The sequence below is a fragment of the Oryctolagus cuniculus genome, chromosome 14 (assembly GCF_964237555.1).
Source record: "Oryctolagus cuniculus chromosome 14, mOryCun1.1, whole genome shotgun sequence".
Lineage (NCBI taxonomy): Eukaryota > Metazoa > Chordata > Mammalia > Lagomorpha > Leporidae > Oryctolagus > Oryctolagus cuniculus.
Genome location: NC_091445.1, coordinates 74,275,149 through 74,284,977, shown reverse-complemented (window position 1 = coordinate 74,284,977; position 9,829 = coordinate 74,275,149). Strand labels below are relative to the sequence as shown.

Genomic DNA, 9,829 nt, shown 5'->3' with positions numbered 1-9,829 from the left:
ACCCCTGCCGATGGCAGTGAGCTTGTAAATAAGAAAGACTAAGCTAAGATGGTTGCTTTAAAGAGAAAACTTTAGGCTTGGTTCAACACAGGGAGAGGTCCACATCTTGAATGTTCCTCAGTGTGTTTCATGACATGCATGTGTGACTCCACACAGGAGTTACTGCACCTCAGATCCCTTTATATTCCAAATTCCAAGCTTCTGTTGGCCTTGCCACTTATTTTCAAAGTCACTGTAATCCATAGTAAATGTTACCATGTACAATTTTACCAAAAGCCCAAACAACCACTTTTGCACCATCAGGAATTGAGGCTATTGGCTTTTTAAAATTTTTTTATTTTTTCACTCATCATTTATTTACAAATACACATTATAACTTTTATATACATTGCACATTTACATGGTAGAAAAGTACAAAACTATATATTTAAATGAATTTATATTTAACTTGCCATGTTTGAAAATATAAAATTGCATCAGAAAAAAGTATTATGAAAAGCAAGAAACTTGAACTGATAAAGCTTCAATATAACTTTGAGTGACACACTGGTTGAAAAAGAGCTAATTTAAAAGGTACAGCCAGCTAGTTTAAAGGAGACACCAAACAGAAGCTGAATGTGTAGCCTCCACCTTCCTTTAGTCTCCTGATACCCACATCACTCCTTTTCTTTGGATCTCTAACATCATAAGAGTACATCACTAGGATTCTAAAGCGACTGTCATCCCCTTTCTCTCAAACATCTTCATCCTAACAAGAGAACTGAATTAGGAGTTTCCGCAAAGATGCACATCCTCTGTACCTTGTATTTGAGTCAGAGTTATAATGCCTTTTGGTCAGTCAAGATTCCTTGTAAACAAAACCCGAGGGACCATGTATGTACAGATCAGGCAGCAGAAAATCCAATAAATAAACATGACGGAAACAGACATGCAAGTTTGTTAAAAGTGGAAAAGGGTCTAACAACAGTGAAATGTAGGGAGACAGATGAGTGAGTGAATAGTAAGGAATGGACTTAAATGGTTTACAAGGAAAAAAAAAAGCTTTTACTTTACAAGCAAGAGACCTCACAATAAATAACAACTGCTCTTCCTTTCACGAATAAATTTCTTCAAAAACAAGGTGTACAGTCAACCAGACATTGTATGTATAAATTATAAAAACATGACACAGTATAAATAAATGTCTACAAGTCTCAACTATGGGCCTCATCCAGTAGACCTCAAAATGACCGCCTCTCCATGTCCAATGAGTAGCAAGGTGGCCTGGGAGAGAGCTTTAGGACAAAGGTCTTTAATGTATAGTTTCCCCCCCAAATAAATAAGCATACACTTATTTACAGTATGGACAATATATTTTTTCTTTTCTTTCTTTTCTTTCTTTCTTTCTTTTTTTTTTCTTTTTTTTTTTTTGCTCATAGGCTATGCCAACACTGAACACTGGTGGAAGATTTACCACTCTAGAATGGAAGAAATAGGAAAGCTGTAGTCCTGGTCTTCATCTTCCTCCTCTTCCTCGGTGTCTTCCGAAATGGCTAGATGGGGGAATACAGGGGAGCTGTTGTTTAAATATGGACAACAACAGCGCAGAAGCAGCTCAGTGTATGTTTTCAAAGCCCTCTGATACAGCCATATTACAGCGTTGCGTTTTTAAGTGACTTGCAGTGAGATGCTTTTATTTTTTGTTTTTGGCATCTGCTGTTATGCAATAAGTTTAATTAAAAAAAAACATAATCTATGGAGTCAAAAACTGCAGAAAGTTCTGAAGAATCAATGGCTCAGGTTTTACGGGCAGATTCCTGAAATTAGATAAAAAGCGTTCTTGTGTTCTAGTTATAACTGCTTTGGGTCCTTAATCAGAGTTAGTAGAGGCAACTGCAAAAAGCAGCAGCCCATGTGTGATATGATATCTGTCTTTGGTAAAAACAACAACAACAAAAACAACAAAAAAACCTGAAACTTTTGAAGCAGTTAGTTTAGATTCAAGTGTTAATAAGGCAAAGAGCAAAGCACATTACTAAAGCAAAAGAATTATGGGTAAACAACTGGAAATAGGTTTTCAGAGGCCATCCTGTTGATGATCACCATCCTAAAAGTCCTAAGAGCCAGGAAACATTGCAGAGAATCTTTTGTGGGTCACGGAATTGCTGGTGAGATTCAGCAGCTGCCTAACTGGAATACAAATAGGCTCACGTGGGGAGGTTTGCGTGCTTTTTAAGTGTCCGTTCCCCAGGGCTTGCCTGGGAGAGACTTAAATTGCAGCAAGGTTAAAAACCACACTTACAGTTACAAGATCCGGAGTGCTTTACTTCCAACAGCACACCTGAGGAGCAGGCAGCCTCCTTCATGGCACACTCGCTGGCGTAAGTGGCGTTGTCACTGGCGCAGACAGGCTCGTCGGACTTACTGTCAGGGCACAGCTCATCACAGAGGGAACACCGGCCTCTGCCAACTTTGAAATCCCATAAACATTTTTTTCCACCAGTGCACTGGATGTCTTCACAGGACTTTGCTTCTAGGATATAATGTGTTTGTGATGAGTAAACTGACTTGCCCATTCTCTTTCTCTAATCCCATCAATAAACAGAAAAAAATCACTTTTGTATTATTACTTACGGGGGAGGGTAATGAAGAAGTTACACAAAAATACTTGATAATAAAAGTGAAATGTGCACACACCCACACGCACACACACACACACTCCCACCCTCCCCAGCCCATTTCTAACATATAATAGTAGTGCATGAAAATAAATTTTTTGGGGGAACAGGATTTCAGAATATCCTTGAATTAAGTGTGTCTGATTATTTCCCACAAGTGGGGTCTTTTAAAAAAGAGTTCCATCAATTACTAGAATCTGACAACAGATTTCAGGAACTGTTAAGTAATTATTTTTCACTTCCAGCAAGTCTGGCACTTAAAAAAAAAAAGTGTAAAATTGAGAGTTTGAAGTTTTCTGAGATGGAACATTTTTTCCTGCACTTTGCAGGCATTTGAATATAGATGTCAGTGCTTCCAGAAAACAAGTTTCCGAGAGGAATGAATGAATGCTGTGATCATGAGGGTTTACTCAAAGCAGGGAGTATTTCGCCCTCTGGTGAAAGCATGTGCCTGGGGAGGCCCGCAGCCTTCTTTATTGCTCAACCCAGCGGCTACCACCAGAGAGCCAGCCTTTTTGATCCTGCCTTCTCTGCTTTTCCTTCCTGCATTCAGAATACCTACTGATACACTTTCCCTCATAGGCCAGTCCGATGGATCTGCCCAGCAGGCAGGTGGCCTTCCTCAGGTGGCAGGCGCTGGGGTAGGTGACTCCATCGTTCCCACAGAGGTACTGTTCCGGGGAGGTAGGCTCAGGGCAAATCCGATTACAGGTCACGCAGTAGGCGTTATTGGTCTGGTCCACCACACACGTGGAGCTGCCTGGACAGAACACATCCCGACAGGTCTCTGAAACACAGAGAGAAACACACATTAATAGGCACCTGTGGCCCCCAAGGAGTGAGCATTTGATGTTACGGAGGCAATTATGGAATTAAAGCATCCAGTTTCAAAAGGCACTTGGGGAGTCCTGTGGTTTTCCAGAGAAAATCTACGACTCCAGGTCGGTCCCTTTAGTACTCTCACTATGTCTTCACAAGTTACAAAAGTAGTTCCTTTACCTGCTATCACTAGCATCGCTATGAGGCTCTTCCTGTGGACTACTCTATCCCCTACGGGGCTTCCAGAGGGTCTACAGTAGGTAGAGAGCTCCGAGGAGGGGAGCTGAGGGCTTGCTCAGGAAGGGCGGGACCTACTTTTACATTTGCCCTGGTACTGGACTTCCAGTTCCGGCTGCTCTTTGCACCTGGCCTTGAGGAGTGCACATTCGTTGCGGTAGGTTTTGCCGTCCATCCCGCAGACGGGACCCTTCCAGGTGATATTGGAACAATCTGGGGCACACACGCAGCGGGGTTTGTTCTTCTTGTTCATCCGGCATTTCTTCCCGGGGCCACAGTCCACGTTCTCACACGTTTCTATGGATTGGAAAGAGGTAGGGATTACAACCAGGGCCGGGCGGTCCGTAGGTCAGCCCGGAGGTCGTGCTGGTGCCTTGTGCAATCCTGTAGCTCTGAGTTTGTTCTCAGGAGCCCCCAGGCCCTCTTTTAGTGGGTTGGAGGGGGGCAGGGCCCCATACCCAAATCTGTCTCCACACGTGGCTCAGAAGTCCGGGGACCTCCGCGGACTCTGTTTTGCGAAGAGTTGTGACAGGCAGGAATGGCTCCCAATGGCGTCTCAGAGCTGGGCGTAGGAAGGAGGAGCCCACCCACACAGCTCTCTTGGTTCCAGTCCCCCCCCCCCCCCCCAGGTAGGTAGTGGGGAAGCCCAGGGTAAGACGCCCTCTGCTGAGGGCCTGAGGTTGGGGAGGAAGAGTCCCACCTTTACAGGGGATGCAGTTGGGGGCGCCCCCGTTGAAGATCATCCACTTGAAGAGCGTGTTGTCGTTCACGTCCTCCTCGGTCCACGAGGTGCTCAGGCGGCCCGTGCTGCAGCACTCCTCCTTGCTCAGCTCGGTCTTGTACAGGACCTGGCAGCGGCCGTTCTTGGCTTGGCGGAGCCAGCAGTTCCCAGCTGTGAAGAGTCGGGGGTGGGAGGTGGATGCGCCGGCGAGCGGCGGGGGACGAGGAGAGGGAGGCGGCGGGCGAGCGAGCACAGACGACACGGCGGGCGTGGGGAGGGGGTGAGCGTGGTGCAGGGAGGGCAGGGCGCGCGGCGGGGGAGACGCGCGGCAAATAAATAGGAGGGGGTGGAGGGGTTGGGAAGGAGGGGGGGAAGCCCTGATCCCAGAGGTGGGGGGCAGACGAGGGGAGGCAGGGCGAGGCAGAAGCCAGAGCGCCCCAGCCATATCAATGTCAGTTAACCAGTGACCCAGACACAACACGTGCAGCTTGCATTGACTTTTACTAGACTGTTTACTTTTATTCGTCCCATTTCATAACCTGCAGCGACTCGAAGGGCAGATTAAAGAACCTGACAAAAACAGGATGCGACGGATGTTTTTACATGTTGGTTTCATGTAGGCGGCACGGGAATTATTTGTGACAGGGGTTAAGAAAGTGAGAGAACGGGAGAGGAGAGGGAGAGAGAGGAGAAGGAGACACACACACACACACACACACACGCACGCACGCGCAGGAACAGATCAAGCAAAAAGGCACTTGCGAAAAATGAAAGCAAAAAAGCAATCCGGAGCTGCCCCGCGCGGCCTCGAGGCGCAGCCCGCCCGACGGGCCCGTTTTGCAATCCGCCGCCCCTGAGCACGCCCGCGGCCACCGGGAGCTTTCGAAATCTCCGAGGGCTGCTTTCCCTGGCGCCCACGTCCCTGGACGCGGGCAGCCGGGCGCAGGGCGGTGCAGACGGCGGGGTCGCTCACACCCTGGAAACGTTCACGCTCACGCGGGCAGGGCACCTCGGCCCGGGGCGAGCGTCCTGCCGGGTCCCGGCTCCGTACACCTAGCTCCCACCTAGCACGAAGAAACCTGTGCAAGGAATCTCTCCCCCTTCCCCTCTTTTAACACCCAGATTTGGTTCAGGAAGTAAGACTTTAACAATAACTGGACCACAGGCTGCTAGTATTATTTTAAAAATTCTGCCCAAGACTAATGGAAAGAAACAGCTATTTTTACAAGACAAACTTAAGAGATTTACTCTTGATACAGCTTAGCATTTAAATCAGTTGTGGGCTGCTCGCTGTTTTACAAAAAGTTAACAGTCCGAGGAATGAAGCAAAGAAGAGGGAAAAAAAAAAACTGTAAAGTAACTCACAACACTCCCGGGTAATAATTTGACTTTTTTTTTTTTTTTTGCGGGGTTGGGGGAGGGGGTTTGGAAGAAGCATCCATTAGGCAGAAAGCTACTTCCCTCGAAAATTTTCAGCACCCACATTTCCAAGTTTGGGCAAACTTTCTGAAACCACGTCCCCCAAGCCACCGGAGAAAATTCAGTGTCTCCGCAGCCCCAGGTCATTGTAAAAAGTCTCCAAAAGACGTGGGAGGCACAGAGGTTAGACTGCAAACCGGGCGGCCGAAATCCGCAGGCTACTACTGATGCTGGTCCCCAACCCCGGAGATACCATCTCAAGTCATCCCGGCCAGAACTCGGAGCATCTAACCCTAATACTGAGGCAGACTCCAGCCTGCTCCTTTTCCTTTTAAAGGAGAGCCGAGCTCCCAACTCCGCTGCCGGTCCCAAAGTGTCACTGCCTTGGTGTTTCCCCACTGCTCTCCATCGCGGAGTCGCTAACTTGGTCCAACATCTTCCAAGAGCAGCGTTGGGGCGAACAGACCACAGAAAAGTAGAGCCCCCTGCCCTCAGCCCAGCCTGCCCAGCGCATCCCCCCCTCCCCTCGCTTACCCTGGGCGCTGCGGTCCTCCATGAACTGGCAGAGCAGCAGCAGCAAGAGGCAAAGCCCGCCGGGCTGGTGCCTGGCGCGGACCATCCTGGGGGCAGGCGCGGGGCGAGGAGCGCGGCGGCGCGGGGAGCGGGCGCGGCGGCGGGGCGGCTGGTGCGAGCGGCGCGCGTCTCGGAGGCGAGCGGCGGAGGGCGCAGAGATCCGGGCGCAGCCCCGCGCTCACAGCCGGCCGCCCGCGCGATTCAATGGACGTCAGAAGCCGGGCGCAGCCGCGCTTTAAATCTAGACGGGGGTCTCCGCGGTTTGCGGTGGGCGGTCTCCCAGTGTGTGGGGCTGTGGGAGGGCGGCCTCGAGCGAGGGTGTGCGCGGCTCCTTGGGGGTGGGGAGCTTTTAAAAGTTCACTGTGAATCAGGTGACATTTCCCACCTTCTGGAAACCCTTCCCAGTTATCTGTCGGAGGTGCCCGAAATCAAAGCGGCAGGAGGGGAATCGCCGAGTTCTTATTTGCGTAGGAGCGGGAGGGAGGGGGCAGGCGGCCGGGGCGGGGGGTGGGGGCGACGCTCGGGGGTGGGGAGCGGGGAAGAACACCCACTTCATGTCCTGCACGCCGCCGCTTGCGGGCAGCGCGCCGCGCCCGGGGTGGCGTGTGTGCGTGCGTGCGTGTGTGTGTGTGTGTGTGTGTGCGGGTGTGCGCCGCGGGGCGCTGGAGCGGGCGGCGGGCCGAGCGGGGAAGCCGGCACTTGGTCTCCGCGCCGCTGCTTCTCCGCTCCTCGGCTCTGGCAAAAGACTTTGCAGACGCCGGGAGAGCCGCGGGCTGCTGGAGAGCCCTCGCTCGCTCAGGGTGGGGTCGGACCCTGCCAGCCTCCCGTACAGCCTGGGCGCGGGGGACCCGGCGGGAGGTTTTGTGTCTGGGTCTGTGCGTGCTGGACTTGGCGGCGGCGGCGGCTCTCGGCCCTGAGGGGTCGCTGGGAACCCCGGCCCCGGCACCTTCCACCCTGGCGGAGCAGCGCGGAGACGCAAGCCCCGGGTCTCCACGAGTAGCAAACAAAAATGTTTAACACCTCAGACACGGCCTCCCCCCCGGTGCAGTCTCGCCCTGTCCCTTTTCTTCTCTCTCCCCTTTCACTTCCCGGGCGTCTGGAGTCGGAGCCCCGAGCGGGGGCGCCGACGTAGGCGGTCTGCCCCCTCCTCCCCGCTCGGCGACTCCCCTAGTTTCTGTCCTGTGCGTCTCTGTCTCTCTCGTCTCCAGCTCGGCTCCAGACTCGATTCTCTCTCTCTCTCTCTCTCTCTCTCTCTCTCTCTCTCTTCTCTCTCTCTCTCTCTCCTCTCTCTCTCCCTCCCCCCCCCCCCGCGAATAAAAAAAGATTGCAACATCGATAATGAACTTCTGTAGCCTCAGTTTATTAAGTACAGTGCCTGGCATTCTTCACTGGAAGTTGGCGGGTCTCTCATTTATAACATTTTTGGCACCGCTGAATGAAACTGAGGAGGCGATATTTCCTTTTATATAAAGCGATTACTTCACGGAAAAGGCTATATTGTTTATTCCAAAGCTGCCTTTTAAATTGCTATTCATTTCGCTTCTCCAGCCCGTAGGACAACAGACAGCGAAGTATGCAGACAAAATTCTTGGACATTCGCAGGTCACTGGGATTTGTTCTACGGATTTCAAACCCGCCCCTCCTTCGCCCCCCTCCCCCAGTCCTCCCCAGGCCCTCCCACCCCCATCTTCCGTCACCCCCCTCCCACCCCCTCCACAACTGCAAATAACTCAGTGATAACAGATTTTTTTCCACCAACTGCAGGAGATAGTGCTAATCTTTTAATAAAAGATCCCATTACAATGGGATCTGTCTGGACAGACTATAATAGATCCCGAAGTACAGCCGTGCTAATATTAGAAGACAGTTGTTTGGGTGCCTCTCAGACGGGCCCGAGCCCCCCTTTGAAAGTGGGCGCATGAATCACAAAGCCCCGCGGCCGCCGCACCTGCACCGCGCGCTTTCGGTGCAGCAGGCTGGTAAAAACGGTGACCTCGCCGCCGCCGCCGCCGCCGCCGCCGCCGCCGCCACCGCCGCCGCCGCCGCCGCCGCCGCCGCCGCCGCCTCTCGCTTTATAATTACCGTCGTGAGCACGCGAGGGAGGGGCGCGGCGGTCGGGGGAGGCTGGCTCTCGGCGCACTTCAGACGGCGCTGGAGCTGCACGTCCTTTTTAATCTGCCCAGATTCAGTTTGGCTGTGTTTCCCAGTCTGTCTGTCTGTCCGTCCCGCCCCCCCCTCCCCCCCGCCCCGTCCCCTCCCTTTCCTCCCCGGTCCTCCTACGCCTGCCGCCCCTCGTCCCTCTCTCCTCTCTTTCCCTCCCTCTCCCCGACTCTGCCCATGCCCTCCCTCCCTCGTCTCCCTCCCTTCTTTCTTTTCCCGGCTCCTTGTCTCGCTTCCCTCCAACGCATTAATGTAGAGTTGTTTAGTGCCCTCTAATGGCAGACGACATTAACAATTAATAGCAAACTGCCCCCTTTGCAGGAGCCGCCACTCCATGGCAGAGTTCCAAAGTTGAATTTATTTCTCCTTTATTCACAGAGGTGGAGAGAGGGCTTGCACGCTGCTGTGCTGCAGGGAGAGTTAGTCTTCTCCCCTCCTGTACTTTTCCTCCCTGGGAAAACTTCAAGGAAAGAGAGGCGCTAACAAGTATTGTTACTTTTTCCTCCTTCTGCACAGATTTGTCTGTCAGTGGCAGCGAGAGAAGCAGCTTTTGTTTGAAGCAGGTTAACGGAATCCTGCCTCCGTGGCATTGCTACCAAGAGCCACTAAAACGTTTTTAAGACCCTCGCATCATTACAGGATTTTATATTTGTCCTACGTTTAAATCAACATATTGATCTTGAATCAGCCAGTGACCCCTGGAAGCTGGGCTCTTTTTCTTAGACTTTCCACACAGCGGCTATAGAAAACGTTTCCATTTTACACGTGTCCACTTGTGTATCAAGTCTTCCTGCCTAGAGGAATATAAGGTCACATTTTAATTCACAGCTGATTTTTCAGGACTTTTGGGAAGATCGCTTTAAAGATCATAATAATTTCCCCATCTATTATAAACCTAAGCAGTGAAGATACTGATGTAACTTGGGTGTTCTTATCAGATTTAGTTCTCCATTTACGTATATACATACACATATAAAGAGTTGTTACAGAAAGATTGTACATGTCTACACAAATACTGCTTTTTTAGGGGGGAGGGGCTAGGTGGCAAGATGAAAATGGGAATAGAAGCAGTTTTTTTGGACTTCGTAAAGATATTTACCTGGTCATTGGAGTAAAAGTACTTGGTTTATCCAGTTACTTTAGTTTTGGTAGATAGAAACGATTGGTGTCATAAGAAATATTCTAAATTAATTTGATCCAAGATACAGCCACATCATTCCAGTATGATTGGGTGATATGTAAA

At 50.9% G+C, this 9,829-nt stretch overlaps 1 protein-coding gene across 4 annotated transcripts; it reads right to left on the bottom strand.

The window, feature by feature from the left end:
- Window positions 1–315: 315 nt before the first annotated feature.
- On the bottom strand, window positions 316–6,861 carry FST (follistatin). 4 transcript variants are annotated; one of them, XM_051853473.2, is made up of 6 exons: window positions 6,388–6,861; window positions 4,414–4,605; window positions 3,792–4,010; window positions 3,220–3,444; window positions 2,282–2,512; window positions 316–1,796 (listed from the first exon to the last, which is right to left on the bottom strand). In XM_051853473.2, coding segments are annotated over exons 1-6 (954 nt in total). In that variant the 5' UTR covers window positions 6,473–6,861; the 3' UTR covers window positions 316–1,794. The 4 variants fall into 4 exon arrangements, with proteins under 4 accessions (XP_051709433.1, XP_051709431.1, XP_069913002.1 ...); XM_051853471.2 differs by having other exon boundaries at window positions 316–1,532; XM_070056901.1 differs by having other exon boundaries at window positions 2,282–2,509.
- Window positions 6,862–9,829: the final 2,968 nt, after the last annotated feature.

Coding starts and splice junctions, on each gene's coding strand:
- FST (XM_051853471.2), bottom strand. CDS start 6,472: ATGGTCCGCGCCAGGCACCAGCCCGGCGGGCTTTGCCTCTTGCTGCTG. Junction 4,606..6,387: donor GGAGGACCGCAGCGCCCAGG/GTAAGCGAGGGG, acceptor GACTCTTCACAG/CTGGGAACTGCTGGCTCCGC. Junction 2,513..3,219: donor CTATGAGGGAAAGTGTATCA/GTAGGTATTCTG, acceptor ATTATATCCTAG/AAGCAAAGTCCTGTGAAGAC.